The following is a 21,144-nucleotide window of genomic DNA, read 5'->3' on the forward strand; positions in this document are numbered from 1 at the left end:
AATATATGGTATGTATTCGTTGTTTGCTTTTTTTCGTTCGCTTTAAAATCTATAAATCTCGGTCTATTCATTAGACAGCCAGTCGACTTAAGATCATTTACATGAAACTCTGTAAAATAAATTGTAAAATATATATATTCTTATGTTTTATTAAAGTTACTCTGATATACTAATATATCAGTGTAACTTTAAAAATAAATCCTTTGAATTCAAATATAAACATAAAAAACATTTACAGCAGAAAAGGCGAAGGCGCTGGTTTAAACGTAGTCTCCACTAAAAACACGGAGGGGCGCTTTGACCCAAAATTTTACTATTAAGTTTCATATCTATCTTAATAGTAGATTATTTTCTTTTATCTATGGTTCAGATAGACAGACGTCTGCGAAAGCTATATAAATTTATGATCAAAATTCCCAACAGTAATAGTTAAAGTTATCAATTAGAATTATATTGTAGGGTCGTTTATGACCTCAAAGGTATGAAGGTTTTTATTAGAGATGGGACATTCCTAAACTAATATTACAAATTTGATTAAAATGAGGACGGGATTATAACACCTCCCCCCTAAGAAAATTTTTTTTTATGACAAAAAAAAATTAAGGGAACAAAAATCGTCAAATTAAACAATAAACAATACACACAATAACTACACTATTCTAAGAGTAAAAGTTTGAAAAAAAAAAATAAAAAAGGTAAAAATACACTGAACATTTTAGTCTTTAATTAATCCATATGAACCGATGGTGTTCTAGTCGAGCGTCGACCACTTAAGTTTAAAAATTCCACGGCTGAACGATTACTTGGGAGTCCACTTCTTCCAGCTTCTTCTTCCAATCTTTGTTCGAATTGGGCCTGAGTTATTGGATTTGGAGTATTAATATTTGTATTAAATAGTTTAATACAGCAACCTTCAGAGAGGGTCCTGGGCTCCTTGGTACAGCATAGTAATCTTCTTAGCAGGTTAAAGAGTCCACACCATTTTAGAATATTATACAATAAGATGATCGTACAATAAGAGGATAGTCCAACAGTATACCAGTGTGAATGTTGCACAATAAATGGTTTCTTCAATTGTATGTCTAAAAGATCGTCCATCTGTTTAAGCTTGTGATTAGCTAAGTTCAGTTTATCCAATTTTAAATTTGTTATCTTCACTGGCTCCAGATTTGATGGAGTTAAGTTAAGTTCTTGAATTCTTATAACTTGAGGATGCTTGCATATGAATTCGTTTTCGGTGGTTTTCGTACAACTTGATAGATCCCACATCGCTACGTAATATATCTTACTAGTTTGATTACTGAATTGATTAAAGAATTTTGTATTTATATTTAAAAATTGTTAATTTAAGTTAAAACTTGTGAATACTGGCTTTAAAATTTTGAATAGTATTTGAAATAATTCTTATTTGTTGTTTCATAGTAAGTCGAGTTTCGTAATTAACGGTAAATAGTTATTTTATGGCTTGATCATAAAATTTTGCATCAAGTATACAAACCATCGATTAAAAGCGTATGAAGTGCCATTAAAAATTCCTCTTTTCAAATTATTATATCAAAAATTATTATCGAGACCTGTATCTTCATTACTTATGACATAATTTAAAAGATCTTTAATATGCGTGAGAGAGCGAATTTAGTTTATCATTATAATAAGATAAATTTAGGTGTGTGAAAAGAATGATTTCAGAACCGGATATCTTTGCATTTCCCAATTTATGATAATATATTCCCGCTTGTCCAGGTAGATAAGTTATATGATAATTAGAAGTGTTAGAGGGTAATGGAAAAAGTATAAGGTATAAAAATAAGGCGAACATTTTAATCTGAAATAAAGGGTTTTATCATGTTAGTATGATAAATAATATGTCTTTTTCCCAATTTGAATTGAACATTTTTTTCATTAAGTACTTTTGTTATTCTATACGGGCCTTTAAAATTAGGGGATAATTTTTTGCTTAAGCCTGGAGAAACTTGTTTATTTAATATATATACTAGGTCATTAGGTTTATAAATAGTCGTTTTAATTTTTTGATCGTAATATTCTTTTGATTTAAGCTTTGATTTAATTATTTTTTCTTTAGTTTGAGTTATAAATCTGTTTTCATTCTCGGTAATGGGTAATGAACCAACTATATCAATCGCTAATTTTTCGAAAGCCTTTTGGCTGGTGGATGTAGTTTCCATAGGGACCTTATTTGGTTTATAATTAATTTTATTTATTTGGCACAAAGAACAGCGTTTAATATATTTTTTGATATCTTTCTTCATATTGTTCCATTTATAATTTTCCTTAATCTTTTTATAAGTTCTAGTATAACCAGAGTGTCCGGCTAATTTAGAATCGTGATTTTCTTTTAATATTTGTTCAATCTCTTCCTTAGTCTCAGGTTTATACTTTTCTCTATTAATGACATGTACGTTAATATTGGTATCTCTAAATAAATAATGAATTATTTTGTAGTACATAGATTTTTTTAAATGTGTACAATAAAGTGAAATGTCAGGTAAATTTATTGTTTTCATATCATCTTTTATTAACTGAGTTCTTAAATTACGTAGAGAATAAAATATATCCTTATAGCTTAATTTATCAAAATGAAAATGTTTTGTAATCATTAAATAGCATAATTTATTATGATTTTTTAATTTGTAAATTGAATATAAATTAGGAGAAATTATCTGATTAATATTGTAGTCGAAATTATCTTTAATGTGTTGCGAAAATGGATTATTTTCGTCCAGATCTGAAGAAAAATAAATAGCAGCATCTAAATTATCGAATAAATTTGAGTTTTTAATATCAAGTTTCGGAGTAATTTCTGAGGTTTGATAATGATATTTAATAAAATTTTGATAATCGTCGTCTTTTGATATTATATTAATGTTGATATTTCGTGATAGAGCATCTACATTAGAATTTATTCTGCCTTGTTTATGGACAATCTGAAAGTTTTGTTGTCCAGATACATTTTGTTTTTTCGAATATCTATAAGTTTTTGCTGATAAATTAATTTCGTGTTTCATAGTTTGAGTACAAGTAAATTTATCGCCAGGTAGGTGAAAAATATCATTATATTCCGTACATAAATTTAAAATATGTCCTTTTTCCTCAATATTTAAATGTTCTAGTCTAAGGTTTTGATTTAATAATTTATTTCTGCTAAATAAATCTGTTGAATTAGTAAAGATATTAAGAGTTTTAGCATTATTATTTAATGGTTCTAAATAAACTGAAAATGGTTTTAATTCGTATTCTGTTACTCTAGTGTTTAGAATTGTAGCAAAAGCTTTTTTATTAGAATTGACCTTAGTAATAGCTTTTGATAAGTAAATACCCCTTTCGAGTTCTAGATTAGGTAATATTCCTTCGTTTAAATCAGAATTTAATACATTAACTTCAATAACAGTTTCTGTTCTGGGCTTTAAAATAAGATAATTATTATTATAAGGATTAATATTCATTTTTAGATGTAGCGGAAAAGGTAGCGAGTCAAGAGAGAATAATTGCTTTTTTAAATCAATTTGGGCGTTTTGTGATTTAATAAAGTCGTATCCGATCAGACCGTCATAAGGGACGTTTGTTTTCTGATTAAGAATATGGAACTTTATTTTCAATGTATGATTCCTAATATTAAATGGAATTATAGTACTACCCGCCGTTAATACAGGAGAATCTGTACTTAAACCGTGTAAGGTTAATTTCTCGCTAGGAAAAAATTTAGTAATTTCAGGATTTAACTTATCTAATTTGATTAAAGATACACTAGCACCTGTATCTAATAAAAATCGAAATATTTTATCTTTATTATTAGAAAAATCAGACTTAAATTCTAAAAATATAGAGTTGTTATCGTCACTAAGAATTTTTAGTTTTCGAAGACCTGTAACATTTTGATCGATTCCTCCAGAGGGGTCTTCTCCGCCAGAGGAGCATGGGAGTTTAAAGATAGTTGATTATTTGTTACGGATCTAATATTCGATACTTCATTAGGTATTTGATTCTGATTCGATACCCTGTTAAAATTTTTATTTTGTATATCATTAGGATTTTTGTTTTTGTTAAATACATTGTAAGAATTTTTATATTGCAATTTCCTACATTCATCTATTGTATGTCCGTACTTTTTACAATATTTGCATTGTTTAATATTATTATGTTGACTATTTGAAGAAGGTTGATTAAATGTATGATTAAAATTATGATTATTAGATTTATTAGAATTGTTAACATGAACTCGGTAATTTCCATTAGATTGCGGATAATTTTTACAACAATTATTTGTAGAATGCGAATTGTTACGACATATTTTACAGTATTGGTTGCTTTTATTAGTTTTTAACATATTTAATATCCTTTCTTCACAGAGGGCAGCATTATGAGCCTCCTTAATGCAATTAAATCCTTTATATCTTAACATTTGTGAAATTTCTGGTTTAGAATGGTAAATGAATCTGTTTAAAGTTAATTCGCGTATTGTTTGAGTTTTACCCGGTAATTCGGCATCGTTTCGATAACTCTGCTGAGCAGAAGAAATCGTACGATGGTATAAAACTTCTAAACGTTGAAAGAAATCATCTACGGATTCATTAGAATTCTGTCTACAGTTATTTAGTTCTTCTATTAATTGGACATAATGTTTTCGCTCTTTATATAAATCTTTTAACTTTTGTCGTAAAATTTCCCAAGATTCAAAGCTTTGTGTTGTTAGTTGCTCTTTTGCTGTACCTGATATTCTTGATAATATAAAATATAATAGAGGCAATTTTTGATTTTGACTGGCTAACTCATTGGCACTATTACAATTTGCCAAAAATTGTCCTAATTCGTTTCTATCACCGCTAAATCCGAAAGGAATCAACCTACATATGAAATCTAACGATAGTGAATCGATATTTGAATTGGTATTCATGATAAATTTTGTTAATAAATTTAGTAAAAAAAATGATTAATAAAACTTAGTAAAGTACTTTTTAACGGAGTTAAAAAAAATACTAGTAAGTTATACAAAACGCTCGATACAAAATCTAAACAAGATATACAAATTCCACTTACCAACGGTATTCTCCTGGACCAGTTTCCTGTTTTTCCTCCTTGAGAATCCTTTTGTCCCGTACTATCCCGTCTTGTCCTGAACTGGCCTAACCAATCCTGAATCCTTATCTGGACTAACCCAATCCTATATCCTATCCTGTTCGCAGCGCCAATTTTTGTTGTGGTCCTCTTCAGAAGGGCCAACTTGTTGAGGGTCTTTTCGGGTGTGGAATTAATGTACACTGTTGTTTTTTAATATAACTTAACTTTAATTATGATAAACTAATTACAATAGTTACCCTGAGGGAAACTGTGAGAATTAATAATGTTTTGAAGAGTAAAAAGAGAGTTGAAGAGCAAAAGTAAAAGAGTGTTTAGCAAAAAGAAGGTTTCAGCAAAAAAAGTTGTGAGGGCCTGTCTTGCAGTTCCTTAAATAATATCTAAGCTACAGAAATGCCAGAGGCGTACAGTACAATTTTTATATCCTTAATCTAATATTCAGAGCAGTGGACGACACTGCCCTAAACTTACATTGTTCAGATAGACAGACGTCTGCGAAAGCTATATAAATTTATGATCAAAATTCCCAACAGTAATAGTTAAAGTTATCAATTAGAATTATATTGTAGGGTCGTTTATGACCTCAAAGGTATGAAGGTTTTTATTAGAGATGGGACATTCCTAAACTAATATTACAAATTTGATTAAAATGAGGACGGGATTATAACAATATTATCTACTACACCTACATTATATTTTTGCATATTATTTTAAATAAAAGTAGAAAGTAGAATCTCATTGATAAACTGGAATCTAATACAGTCATCTTAAACCCCTATCGTACTCGTTCTAAGTGTGTTGATATGCTCTTTTTTAATATATTTATTCAAAATAGTCTACAAATTTGTTGTATGAAACAATAAAAAAAAATCATTTCTTCGTTTGGTGCTTACCTGAAGGGGTTTGACTTGTTTGTCTAATGCTATTGAAAAGTTCTGATAGAGGAACGCTCCACCATTAGAAAAACAATGGATAAATATCGGATGAGTTTCAAAGTTCAAATCAAATAATAGTTTGACTAGTTTTTCCCCGATAACAGCCATTAAATGTCGTTTGGTAAACAGTAGCTTTATCGGCGCTGTATATCTTAAAGTAATTAATCTGAAAATAAAAACAAATATTATATAATTAATACATAAATTTAATATTTAGGCTGGAAAGATAATACATATTTAGTATTCATATCGATTGGAGATATTAACAAATCCCACAACACAATCTGTGGACAATTTTATTGTTCTAAGTAAAATATAACGACAGATTTCTAATAAGAAATATAGATGCTGATAAATGTTATTGGGAGATGGCGCAATAAGGTTGATTATCACAAAGATTATCACTTATACGTGCTTATACGTTTTGTATCCGCTACTTTCCGTTTACGGAGAATATTCTATCTCATGGAAATGAATAGGACCATGCACGCTATCCGTTCCGTTTTTCGTACTGTTTCCATGGTTACGTTTAACAGTGTGAATACAATCAAATTAAGGTTGATTCTCTCTATACCTTCCGTTTCCATTCCATATCCGTTCCGTATTTTTGACTGTATTCACGCTATACGTATGCTTCCGTTCCGTATTAGTTCCATACTTTATATTGTACAATTTATATTATTACTAAAGTTTTATTTTAAAAATTTGTATCTTTTGAAAAAGGTAATAGATTTAATTAAGAGGTGAAAGATGTATCACCTCAGATGTATCAGAGGCAATCAAGCTGCATTAAATGCGATCAACTCAATAACCGTCAATTCGAAGTTGGTCATAGAATGACTAGAGAAGCTGAACAAGATAACCGTTGGGAGTTGTAACCTTATGGTGTTGTAACAGCAAAATAAAACACTAATTCACAGAAAGCTGGACCAATCAGACAAAGAAAACAGTGTTAAAAAAAGTGCTATTCTGGATGCCATCCTATCAAGGGATAGAAAGTAATAAAAAAGCAAACGATCTAGCTAGAAAAGGAGCGAATACTCCATTAACTGAACCAGAACCGTTTTGCTTTCAAAGTGGAAATCAACTTAAAGCGGAACTCAAGAACCTGGAAGACTCCATCTGTAACTTGGAATGGGAATCCTCCAACGGTCTAAGTCAATCAAAGATATTTCTTAGAACTTACGACTGAGAATTAAATATTTTCTTTGATATAAGTAACAACGATCTTCGGATTGTCACGATGTTTTTAACAAGGCGCTGTCTCCTCAATGCACACCTCAGTAGAATGAAGCTGAGAAACAACGGCGAATGTAGATTCTGTGATCACAAAATAGATCTACAAGGTTGCTGTGATTAATCGTGATATTGCATTGGTTTGGACCAATACAATGCTATTAGTACCGCAGTCGTCAAACCCAAAATCTGGCTTCGATATGTTGATGATACCTTTATAATCTGGAATGGAACCGATAGACAGTTGGATTCCTTTCTCACTCATCTTAATTCGCAAAATAACTCAATCAGATTCACGATTGAGAGAGAGAAAAACTTTGTGTCTACCGTTTCTGGATGTTTTTGTCAGTAGAAGCAATGGAATATTTAAGTTCTCAGTCGAACCATTCTGAAGCAACCAAAAGAGATATAATAAAAACATTATGTCATAGAGCAATCAATATATGCAGTGACCAAGAATCTCTGAATTATGAACTAAGTAATATTAAAACTGATTTGCTTCAAAATGGTTACTTTGTAAAATCCCTAGACAATGTTATATCCAATTGCAAGTCTGACTCATTGGTGCCCCGGCCTGAGGAGGATGCTGGCTCTCTCTTGACGATTCCATATACAGTGTGGTCATTTTAGTGTGCAACATATGGGATTTTTTTTATTTATTGCACTACCAAAATTCTAATATTGCGAAAAGTTGGTGCATATTCGATAATCATATTAGGTGGATTTAGAATGGTTAAAAGTCAAATAGTATACAAGGTAAGACAAAAAATATAAAAATTGCACGAGAGTAAAGTACCCTTATTTAAAAAAAAAATCAGCAAACTGTCATTAGGAAAAGTTGTTTAGAATTAAAAGTTATGCCTAAATACCAAAACACGGCCTCCTCAGTTAAAATATATTTTTTCTCGAATAATATTAATTATGAAAAAAAAACGTTCAAAATAAATTATACTTTTTTAAATCAGGATTCTTTAATATTCTTATTGTAATAAGTGATGGTTTGACTAGTTAAAAAGAATGTTTGAAAATTTGTATACTATTTGACTTTTAACCATTCTAAATGCACTTAATATGATTATCGAACATGCACAAACTTTAAAGGGTTGTGATAAATACGTAGTTATGTGTTTTTATCGTGTGTTTAAATCAAGTAATTGAGAAATTATATATGATGTAGGCATTAGACATTGCCATCATATATTTTTTTACTTTAAATACAGACGGGTACAATAGGTGAAATGTATTTTTTAAAAGTAGTTTTTGTAACATTTGTAATAGCTCAAACAAAAGTGATACATCAACATAATATACGCCCAATAACAAAAACTTCACAGACCTTGCAACCACTAAAATTAATTTGATTTTTAAATTTTCGCCTAATTTTAATGGTTTTTAATACGGAATATCACACGAGCATAAATTATTTCCGGAATATTTTTAGACTTTGACTCTTGAGAATTTTGAAAGTATTTGTAGCCTGATAAGAATTTCCGGAAAATATTTTCTCTTGTGATATTATAAATGATAAATTTTGTTAGTTTTATTATATAGGGTGAGCCTTATAAGAGCAAATATTCTTTGTTAAATAAGTGAAAATGTTTTTATATTTTGATCCCAGAAACATGATTATGATTTTTTTTTCACGAATAATGTTTTTGAATTTTTTTTAGAACTTCTAGTTTTTAGTTAAAAAAACATAATTTCTTGATAATATAACAGCATTATCATAGGTAGTAGATTAAATTTACAAGAAAGATAACCCAACAAATATCCAATGGTTCTCAAAATTTAAGCAAAAAATATTTTTTTTTGGAAATTTTCAACGTAAAAAAACTCGGTACTTTGGACTTATATGAAAAAACGGTAAAGAGAAAATCTGTTTCTTTTATCGAGGTCTACCAGTCCTGAAAATATTTGCACTTAATTAAGACTCACCCTGTATAGGTAGATAAATTCAAGAGTTAAAATCTGAGTGGCTTTATATTATGTAGATATCTGAAGTTGATGAAATATTTTTTATTTCAACAAAAGCTTCTTATTTTTAGCGCTTCTGTATTCTTTTTATTTTTTCACTCTTGTGATTAAATTGATCTAAAATATTAAAAATATAAAATACTTACAATAGAAAGAAGACTAAAAGATTAGTGATGGGAAAAACCGATTACTTTCAATAATCGAGTACTCGAGTTTCAAGCGATTGAATCGAGCGAAATATCGCCCGTATTTAAAAATACGGTTTTTCACCCGTCACTTGTCACTTGTTGCTTGTACTCGTAGCACCAAGCAGTAAGTTGCGTGCGCAGAGCACATATTCTTTCGGTGATGAATGGCAAGTAGCAAGCGACCAAGCGACGAGTAATTCGCTTGATTTATTTTATTTCAAGGCATTGTCGATGTAGGTCGTAAAATTTTGTCACTCAAATACGCAACGGATAACGTATAAACTTGCTACCTGCAATGTATGTAAAAAATTCGCTCGGCTTTTTATCGAGTATGTCACATTAAAATTAGTGATGGGATTACTTGAGCGAGAATTCGCTCGAGTACTCGATTATTGAAGTAACCGACATCGTTCGATTATGAACAAGCGATGCAAGTGACGAGTTACAAGGGACGAACGCAAGCGATCCTAGAATGAAATAAATTGAAATCCGAATTTAGTTAGATCTTAAATAATCGGTTTATTAGAATAATTTTGAATATGGCGAAGTGCTATAAAAATTTTGAAATCGAAGTTCTTGATTCGACAACCTCATAGACAATTTCAGCCTTTTATTGACCATTAAAATAAAATTTTAATGACTCTCATAACGTCATTCGATACTACGGTTAAAATAATTACAAGATTAAATCAATATATTTACTTATATACGTTTATATGAACTTAATTATTGATTCCGCAGTAACAATAGTACATAATATGGTTTTTAATTAAGTTGATTGTTCTGTTAATTGTGATATTATCAAAATACTATTTTTTCCAATAAACATTTTATTCATCATAATGACAATGTGAGGAAATAAATAAATAAATGCGGCAACTTGGCATTTTTTACAGTAGAGCTACCACCTGAATCCCCAGCACGAAGTTTAAATTCCAGTTAGTCAGCCCGGCGCCGAATATGTCCATGGTTGGTAACAATGAATTGAAAAATTGCGCCCTCCACTACGTAACTACAAATTTAATTGATATCAAATATACTTAAATAATATTTGAAGCAAAAAAATAGTTTTCCTTTTTCTCTATTCTTATCTTCAAAAAATGGGCTTTGTAAAATATTACTGAATAAAAATATATCTACAGGATATAAAAAAATAGGCATAACCATAACACTTTCAGTGGATGGCACTAAAGTTAGAAATAACCATGGAATAACATAAAATGTTCCTATGAAAATATGATCTAAGATGCTTGTGTAATTTTATAAGACCATTGGTAAATAAATTCCCTTCAAATATGTTATTCTTATGGTGCGCTAAGGCGACTCGTGTACTTGGAAAATATTTGTTATACTTTTTAAAGTTGTCAAATGATGACAGAAAAAAAAGCAGTTGACGTCCATACCAATCTTTGTCTATTTATTTCACTACAAAAAGTTTCGATTATTTTTTAAGGTAATTATGGAATTATGGATGGGTTTATATATAAATCCGCCATGGCGTCGTCTCTTGTTGTTTTTAACCAGTTTTATTGGTTTATTTCAAAAATGACAGATCATAATATTTCAATATTATTGGTTTGACGGAACGAAGAACAACAAACGGGCGCCGCGCCGGTGCGTATGAACTCGGCTTAAGATTTCTGAGAGTTGTCAAACTCTTGCCAAATTATAGGTTATAATTTTGTGTCAAATTATGTCAAATAGAAATGATAAATATTTTGCATTTTGGACTGTGTTATTACGTGTGTTTCGTGTTTTTTAAAATTAAGTGGAGGAAAACACGAGGGAAAATTAAGTGTTTACCCAGACCATAGTTCAGAGTTAATATTCGGTGCCAAAGGCCGCCAGAGACAGTTTCCCGAAGACTATGGCCAGAGAATTGAATTAGCCACAAATAAAGTTTGTATACCATCTCGTATATGGTACCAAAAACTGAAGTATCTGTAAAATAACAGAAAATAACATCATACGATAGGTAAATAATACATTTTAGTACTGCAGAGAGATAATGTCAAAAGATACTGATTTAAAAAAAATAAGATTAAAGTTAATTAATCAACTTTTAAGGTATAAAATTCAGTAAGTGTTATTATTAATAGAAATTTTGTTTCATTTATGTTGTGTTTTTATTTATTCCTTTGCAATATATTTTTTTTATTTGTATATCAGTTATATTGATAAATGTAATAATAAATGCAAGAAGTTACCCATTAGCGTAACTAGCAATTTATCCTGGGGTGGGAATGGGGTTGAGCGCAGGGGGGGGGCCCAGGGCTTTTGTTTTTTTAAATGAAAAATAATTTTAAAAAACACATTTTTTGAATAAAACGTTTACGTGAATTTCTCTATCAATAAATTTCATAGACTTGGTTATCAAACCGTGTTCCCGTAGATTATTTAATCACCTACAAATTTTCTAAAAAAATAAAAATTAACATATTTTTCGAACACAACAAAATAATATTAACTAAACAAAACTAGAAAACGTCATTTTTACTGCATCACAAGCAAATAAAAATTAATACGCAGCCAAGAGTCATAATTCGGGATTTCTCTGGGGGGTGCCCAGCAGAACCTGGGGGTCCCGGCACCTCCGGGCACCCTTGTAGTTACGCCAATGAAGTTGCTTGAGCTTGAAAGTAAGAAATCGTTTTATATTTTTTTGGTATGTGTATGTGATGTTTTGTTTAAAACGCACCCTTGTTTGTTTTGTATTAACACATACCATAATATTTTTTTTAAATAAAATATCTTGATTAGATTTTTTCAGTTTTAAACAGTTTTTTTTCACAATATTTTGAAATAATCACTTATCACTCAAATTTTAAATACCTATATTAATTTTCTGCTATGCGTTCCAATTGTACCAACTTATTTCTTTGTAAAATGAAATAAACTATTTTGAAATTAAAATGACAGACATATCACTGTCAAGGATTTTGTCGTTGGACAGAAGAACAGACTATAAATACGATTCGTATTATGGAAGTAAAATAGTTGACTACCTAACAAACAATAAAAACATAAACCTTATTTAATTAAGGACACTGTGGAGTATGCAATGTACATATTATCATAAGTTTATAAATTATTTTTGAATAATAACTAATGTCTACTTATATATTTATGTATTACCACAAACTAACTTAAACAGATGCGACACCTTATGGGAAATTTTGTGTTCAAAAAGACCTATGTTCGGAAGTGCGACGACAGAGCGGCGATACCGTCGATGAAGGCAAAATATTCGGCCAAACAAACAGCCGTGGTGACTTCAAATCGTTCCCGCACACCCCCTTCTCTAAGCTTCCATTTCTTTCGTTCTGTTTCTCGCATTTAACCTTGCCTTTGATACACCGCGCCGTCGTCACAGCCGTCGCAGCCGACGTACGATTATAAAGTCAAAGCGAGATTGCCAGTTTGAATTTTTTTATGTGAAAATTAAAAATATTATATGTACTTGTATTAGCGCTTCTCCTGGATAATAATAAATAACTATAATTACATGATGTTAGGAAATATCAGCTAATATTTATTTGTAAAGTATGAGAAATTTACAAACTTTAACAATGGGTTAAGATCAATACATATGTATAAAGAAAATGACGATATCTTTAAAATTAAAAATGATATAAAATATCAGAAATATAAAATTCTTAAAGAATAGGATCTTTGTTGTTGTCAGCTTGCCGTTTGTATTAGCTGTACTTCCAGCTGTTAATTTCAAATATTAATCTAAAGTCTATCTACTATTAGCCAGCTTAAATTATCTTTTAATTATTTTTATATCCTGCTTGTTAATAGTTTTATGCACTACTATCATTTTATTTGATATTTTAAATTGATTTAAAATTTAGTGTGCTGATCTTTTTATATAGCAAATAGGTACTTTTATGATACAGACACGGCATATTGTTTGCATGTGCCGTGATACCGATATAGTTTATACAAATTGGTAAGTAGAATTGGCACACAGTGTCCTAGAAAAGAATACCAAGAATCTAAGATGGGAATATTGAAGGCTTTCAGAGGATTTTAAGTCAGTTTCTTCAGTTGTTTCACATATGGATATTACATACATCACATTATTATTATTAGCTGCTGTTTCGATTTTTAATTTTCCTGTTGGGTTTTTGTTGGTTTACATTTAGTTAGTTCACGGTGTTCTTAGTATTGTTTAGTTTAATTCAGCTATTCAGTTTAAGTTTCTTGTTTTTTTATTTAAAATGCTTTTAAAAAATGTGCATTCAATGGATGAGAAAACACTAAAACTGAAGAAGATACATTTTAGATTTTCTAGGACTAAATTATATCAAAAACTATGGGTGTTTTTTCCGAAAATACCTAGATTTTCTAATACGAAAAAGCGAATAGACATACAGTTCGATCAAATAATCGACTTATTAACTACATAAACTTTGTAAAAATATTATACTTCTATGCCAGGTAGTAATAAATTTTCTTTTCATACCAGCTTTCACCCTATATCATCCCCCGAGATGAGGAATTTTCAAAAATTTCCATTAACATACAAACTGGATAAAATGTTCTCACATTTATGTCCTTGAGCCTGAGAAAACAATATGGCGATATTATTATATAACTTGGTCATATTTGACGGGTAGTTTCATCTCGTTGGAATTTGACTTTCAGAAAATCTGTTTGTCAAAAATAATAATTTTTTTTACGTCAAGCAGTTAAGCAGAATCGTAGTTAATTACCCAACTTTTTTGGAACACCCAGTATGATTTTTAAAAAAATTCAAAATATGTAAAAAAAAAACAAAATAAATTATGCGTGTCAAGCGTTTTCCGAAAGACTAACCGTTTTTTAAATAACAAATATTGTAATATTTGAGGGGCATTTTCACCCCTCTTGGAATCGAGAAACCCCTCCTTCTTATGGAATCTCTACACCCCACAGTCAATCCGTTTGCCAAAAATCATCAGCTTTAAACGTCAAGCAAGTTTAAGCAAAATCGTGATTACTCAATGGTCATATATTTATGAAACACCCTGTATAAATTTTAAAAAAAATCTTAAAATATGTAAAACAACAAAAAATAAAATATATGCGTTTTTTAGGCTTTTCGAAAAACTCTCATCGGTTTTTAAATAAAAATATTCTAATATTTGAAGGGTGGTTTCACCCCCTTAGAATTCGAGTTTCGAAAAATCCCTTCTCATCGAACCTCTACACCCTAAAGTCAATCCGTTTTCCAAAAATCAGCTTTTTACGTCAAGCGCTTTAAGCAGGATTGTGATTAATCAATGACCAGATTTTTCGAAACACCCTGTATACATTTTTAAAAAATCTTAAATTATGTAAAAAAACAAAATAACTTATACGTGTTTAAGGGTTTTTTCGGAAACTTGTAATATTTAAGGGATGGTTTCACCCCCTTGGAACTGGAATTTCTAAAAATTTCTTCTTTTCGGACCTCTACACCCTAGAATCAACCTGTATGCCAAAATTGAGCTTCTTACGTTGAGTGGTTTGAGCAGGATCGTGATTAATCAGTGAGTCAGTCACTCAAATTTTATATATTAGTAGGTATAGATTGTGAATGTATCAAAAATTGAAAAAAAAACTAATGAAATTAAAATCATCTCTATTTGATTCGAACTACAAAATTTCCCTCTCTATTTTCTACACAAAGGAGGCGTGGCTTCTTAGTAAACGAATGGAGGTTACTTTGCTGGTCCGCTGTAAAATTCGCCTATATGACAAATCTAACGGAAAAATTTGCCTTGCGCATTCGCCAAAATGTAATTTTCACATTTGCATTGTTTGTCGCATCTGTTTAGGTTAGTCTGTGGTATTACTTATGTATTTAAACACTGTAATGTAGGTATATTTTATTAACTTATTAATGACATGACTGCTTACATTAGTCAAGTAATTCTTTATCGTTTTCAGTAGTCTTCAAGATATTATATCATAAAAATAAATAAAGCAAGAAGTAATATTTATTCTATATTACTTTTTTTAATATTTTGTATTATTATATACCTGAAACTAACAAAATTAATGTTTAAATAATATTTAGCAGTAGAAAAATTACTTATTACTGTAACTATAAATAACAAATTATTTTATTTATAGCTGGCACTATACGATATTATCTGTAGTTAAAATAATATAAATTTGAAAGTGCGGTATAATTATAGGTTCCTTTTTTCTAATGTTGTTGTGAACATACATTTAATATGGTTATATGTATATGTATATTCGACAAATTGTATAAAATATTATTTTTACCCTTATTCTACGGCTATGCCTAAAGAATTTAAGGTACGAAAAATACCATCAACATTATTATTCTTCTCAGAAAGATGGGTGATGCAAATAAACAGAACCATTACCTTAAGATGAAATTTGGAAGAAATAGTCATAAATAGTTGCATCATTTTTAGTTTTCCTTTGTAATTCGTTTACTTTCAGACGCGATGTCTGGTTTCTATTTACTTAAGAAATGGTCAATGTTTGTCCCTTTGCAAACCTAATACCTGAAAATATTATTAAAGAGAAATAGTAGGTACGCCCGTGAGTGTTTTCAGAGGGCATTCTCATAAAAACACGGTCACAGAAGGGACCGGGGACATTCATAAAAATTTTTTTCATAGACGTAATACTGCTAAATTTATATTTTGTATTAAAAGTTTAAAATAAAAAAGTAATAACAACTTAGTAAAATTTAATTATAAAAAATAAAGAATACAACATTCCCAACAAGTGGTGATACGAGTCAAATAGAGAACTACAACATTTGGTGGCAGCGACTACAAGATTGGTGACGACGGTGGTCCTAATCCAGGATCACGACATTGGTGGCAGCGGTAAAAACTACCAAGGTTTCCTGAAGGTGCGCCAGACGCAGCAGAAACCTACCAGTTTTTGGAAGAAGATAGAGGCAACGGGCAGTTCTTGAAGGTGCACCAGAAGCAGCAAAAGAAGCCCTCGGACACGAGACTGGAGCATTGGGGGACACTGAAGGAGCGCCAGATGGTCCAGCAGCAAGTCTCAGAGGGAAGCTTTTTGTTTTCACCAGATGATGACAGGGTAAGTCTTTTCATTTGTTTACTGTATTGTGACGCTACTGTTTTTCTTCTGATTTTTAGTTAGTTAGATTTAAGTTAAGACAATAATAATTCTGGGCTGCAAATAACAAAACAAAAAAAAAAAATATTGCTTAAAATTCGTAACATTTTTTTCTCTCTTCAAACTAAAAAATACATCTATAAAATAAATAATAATTCTTAAACTAAAGTAATAAATCATTAATAAAATATAATAATGGCAGGAGGTAAAAGACACCAACTGATGTTCTTTGAATTTAATTCATTTGATGGTCAGGGTGACGCAAATTCACTCAATTTTTCTTAAAAAAATTGTGATTCAATAATAAAATTGTCAAAGTGGATCAAAAAAAAATTACTAGTAGATTTAATTTTTGGTACTAAATTAAAGGGAAGGCACAAGAGGTAACACAATATAAACAGTTTCAAAATTGGGAAGAACTAAAAGATTTCTTATTAGAGCACTTTACTGATAAAACACCACCATCGCATTTTCCTAACACAAATAATGAATATAAAGCAACATTTAGAGGAAACTGTAAAAGAATATGGCGATAGATTACAAATTCTCTTTAATAAATATAAAGAAACGTGTCACTTAAATTATGCAAATAACGAAGCTACTGTTTTAATAGAAAATTTAAACTCCATTTTAGTCAATACTTTTAGAAAAGGACTCAACGATGAAAAAATTCAAATGCGTATTATTGCCGAAAATACTACATATTTAGATAAAGCTTTATCATTAGCAATTGAAATGGAACTTGAGAATAATGACAGGTTTAAAAACTCGCATTTTAAAAATATAGGTTTTGTAGAGCGTGGAAATAGACAATTAAATAATCATTCTTCTAATAATTCCTGTTTATTTTGTTTTAAAAATAATCATTTAACATCACAGTGTAGACAGCTTAGGCAATACGAACAAAATAGTAACTCATATAATAGAAATGTACCTAGCAATAATCAGACACGCCCACCGCAAAATTTTAATAGCAATAATAATTTTTCAAATAGACAAGACGTAAATACAGTACAATATAATCAAGGACGTTTCACTAATCGAAACTACAACAATCAAAATTTTAATCAGAACAACGACGTGCGTAATTATAATCGTAATTATGGTAACAATTATAACAGTAATAATCCTCGTTCAAATTACAATAATAGATATTCTCAGAATCCAAGAAATTTTAATAACTCACAAGTTCCTCAACGGCAGCAAAATGTTTCGATACCTCAACAATCTCAAAATTTTTCTAATTACAATAATGAATCCAGTACTACCAATTTTAATAGTTCAAATAATAGATCACCACAACAAATTCAAACTATAAATTCTCAGTCGTTAATCAATTCAGCAGATAATTATTTTTCAGAACCGAGCACATCTCAAAATTTTTCGGGAAACGAGAGCGAAGCCTTGGTCGCGAGCAGCCGATTAAGCGCTTCTTAAAATTAGATAATAGCTGTTCTATGAATTACACACTACCTGAGCATAAAAATAAAATTAAAATTGAGCAAAACTTAATTGACATACCGCATAAATCAGTATTATTTTCCGATAGTTACCAACAATTAGAGATAATTAAAATCCCTTCTTTAGATATAAAAGATAAAGAATTACATCTTTTATTAGATACAGGGGCAGATATATCTTTATTGAAAGAATGTATCTTATTACAAAATAATCTAAAATTAAATAAAACTTGCATTATAGAATTAAAAGGTATAAGTAAAGAACCTGTATTTACTAAAGGTGTTTGTAACATCCCAATTAAATTAAACAATAACAAAGCAATAACTCATCCTTTTCACATTGTGCCAGATAGTATACCGATTAAAAGTGATGGACTATTAGGACGCGATTTTTTGCAAAAGTATAAAGCCAAAATAAATTACGAAGACGGAGTCATTAATTTTGAAGACAATTTTTTTAAAATTTTGCCGTCAGAAGCAACTACAATAATTCCCGCGAGATGTCAAATTATTGTACCTGCTCTAGCTAATTTATCTTCGTCCGAAGGCATAGTAGTTTCAAAACAATTATCCGAACATTTATATCTAGGGTCAAGCCTAACAAAAGTCCAGAACTATAAATGTTTAGTTAGCATATTAAATATTTCTAATGAAGCTCAAACTATCCATACACCTAGAGTGAATGTCGAACCTATTTCTTTTAATGAGTACGAATTTATAGAAACATATAATTATGACATTATCGATCGTTTTGCTAAAATAAGAAAAGAAATTAATCTAGACCAATTAAATGAAGAAGAAACTAATTCAGTATTAGATATTTGTAGAGATTTTAACGATATTTTTTACTTAGAAGGCGATAAACTAACAAGCACCAACACAATAAAACACACTATACCGACAGAAAGTAATAAAGGTCCTATTAACGTAAAACCTTATAGATTGCCTTTCAAACATAAAGAAATAATTAATGAACAAACTGAGCAAATGTTAAAAGACGGGGTAATTTCCGCTTCGGACAGTCCTTGGAATAGTCCTTTACTAGTTGTTCCTAAGAAAAGCGACCCATTATCACCTAAATTTAGAGTATGCGTTGATTTTCGAAAGTTAAATGAAATTACCATTGGAAACGCATATCCTCTACCTAATATAGCAGAAATTTTAGACCAGTTAGGAAAATCTCATTATTTTACTACCTTAGATCTTACTAGTGGATTTCATCAGGTAGAAATGGACGAAAAAGATAAAAATAAAACCGCTTTTAGCACTAATACAGGACATTACGTTTATAACAGAATGCCTTTCGGTTTAAAAGGAGCTCCCGCCACATTTCAAAGACTCATGAACACAGTTTTAAGCGGTCTTAATGGTATGAAATGCTTTATTTATTTAGATGATATAGTAATTTATGCAAACAACTTAAATGAACATAACGATAGATTAATTGAAGTTTTTCAAAGATTTAGACAACATAATTTAAAACTTCAACCTTCGAAGTGTCAGTTTTTACGAAAAGAATGTTTATACTTAGGTCACATTATTACAGAAAACGGCATTAAACCAGATCCATCAAAAATTCAATGTGTAACAAACTTTCCGCAACCTAAAAATCCTAAAGATATAAAATCTTTTTTAGGGCTTGTAGGATATTATAGGAAATTTATCAAAAATTTCGCTAAAATTGCTAAACCTTTAACCGAATTATTAAAAAAAGATTCTGTTTTTAATTGGGGTATAAAATGCGAAAATTCTTTCCAAATTCTTAAAGATAGTATAACTTTTCCACCTGTTCTCCAATACCCAGATTTTACCAAAGAATTTATTATAACAACAGATGCGAGTAATTTCGCAGTAGGAGCAATTTTATCGCAGGGTAAGGTTAATCATGATCGTCCAATAGCGTTTGCTAGTAGAACTCTAAATAAAGCAGAACAAAATTATTCAACTTCAGAAAAAGAGCTAACTGCAATCGTCTGGGCAGTAAAACATTTCCGTCCATATATTTTTGGCACAAGATTTAAAATTGTTACAGATCACAAACCCCTACTCTATATATTTAATATCAAAGACCCTGGTTCTCGTTTGACGCGTTTTAGAATAAAACTTGAAGAATATGACTATGAAATAATTTATAAAGCTGGAAAGATTAATACAAATGCTGATGCATTGAGTAGAATAGTTAGCACAACAAATGTCAATTCTATTATTACCAATTATGATAATTTTAAAACACATCTCGAAAGCCATATAATTATTAATTCCAAAGTCAAAGAAAAAAACACAAATCTGTTTGAAACACCACAACTTATACCTATAGTTTTATTTTTGCCAAAATTATTCAACAAAAACGACTTTAAAATTCTAGAAAAAAATAAACAAATTAATACATTTTTAGAACATTACGATAACACAAATCCTTTAGACATGCCGTCAGTTTTTCAGTATCAACAAAATAATTGTAATATATTTCTATTAACAGACAACGAAAATACATTCAGTGATATTAATTATGAAAATATTTGGTCTTGCTTACTAACTTTACGAAATATTATATCCAACGAAAAAACCGAACTATCATTTATAAAATATCATTACAACTCATTAGTCAAATGGGAAATCGTTCTTCCTATGATAAGATATATTTTTAAAGACCTCTATTCAGAAATTACAATATTTAACAACAGTCTTATCAACCCCTCAGATGCTGAAAAAGTTGTATTATTAAATGAAAATCACAATTGTCCATTAGGAGGTCATCAAGGGTCATCCCGCACATATAAAAAATTATCTCAATTATATACATGGAAAGGTATGAAAAAAGACATAAAAGAGTTTATAAAAAAATGTGAACTTTGTCAAAAAAATAAACAGTCTCGAAAAACAAAAATGCCTATGGTAATTACGACCACGGCATCAAAACCGTTCGAAAAATGTTTTTTAGATATAGTTGGACCACTACCAGAAACCGAAAATGGTCACAAATACATATTAACCTTTCAGGATGATTTAACAAAATATATAATTAATATACCTATGAGAAATCAAGAAGCTGTAACTGTAGCGCATCATTTTGTAACGAATATTATATGCATTTACGGAATACCTGACATGCTAGTCACAGATCAGGGGTCAAATTTTTTAAGTGATATTTTTAAA

At 30.0% G+C, this 21,144-nt stretch overlaps 1 protein-coding gene across 1 annotated transcript in view; it reads right to left on the reverse strand.

Moving 5' to 3' along the window:
- LOC115885062 (transmembrane protein 53) overlaps nt 1-21,144 on the reverse strand; it is a 42,592-nt gene that overhangs the window by 18,649 nt on the left and 2,799 nt on the right. Inside the window, exon 2 of the mRNA XM_030903824.1 lies at nt 5,988-6,195. Coding sequence (XP_030759684.1) covers nt 5,988-6,195 — 208 coding nt within the window. The remainder of the gene's footprint in view (nt 1-5,987; nt 6,196-21,144) is intronic.

This window comes from Sitophilus oryzae, unplaced genomic scaffold (assembly GCF_002938485.1).
Source record: "Sitophilus oryzae breed Bouriz unplaced genomic scaffold, Soryzae_2.0 scaffold_359_pilon_pilon, whole genome shotgun sequence".
Lineage (NCBI taxonomy): Eukaryota > Metazoa > Arthropoda > Insecta > Coleoptera > Curculionidae > Sitophilus > Sitophilus oryzae.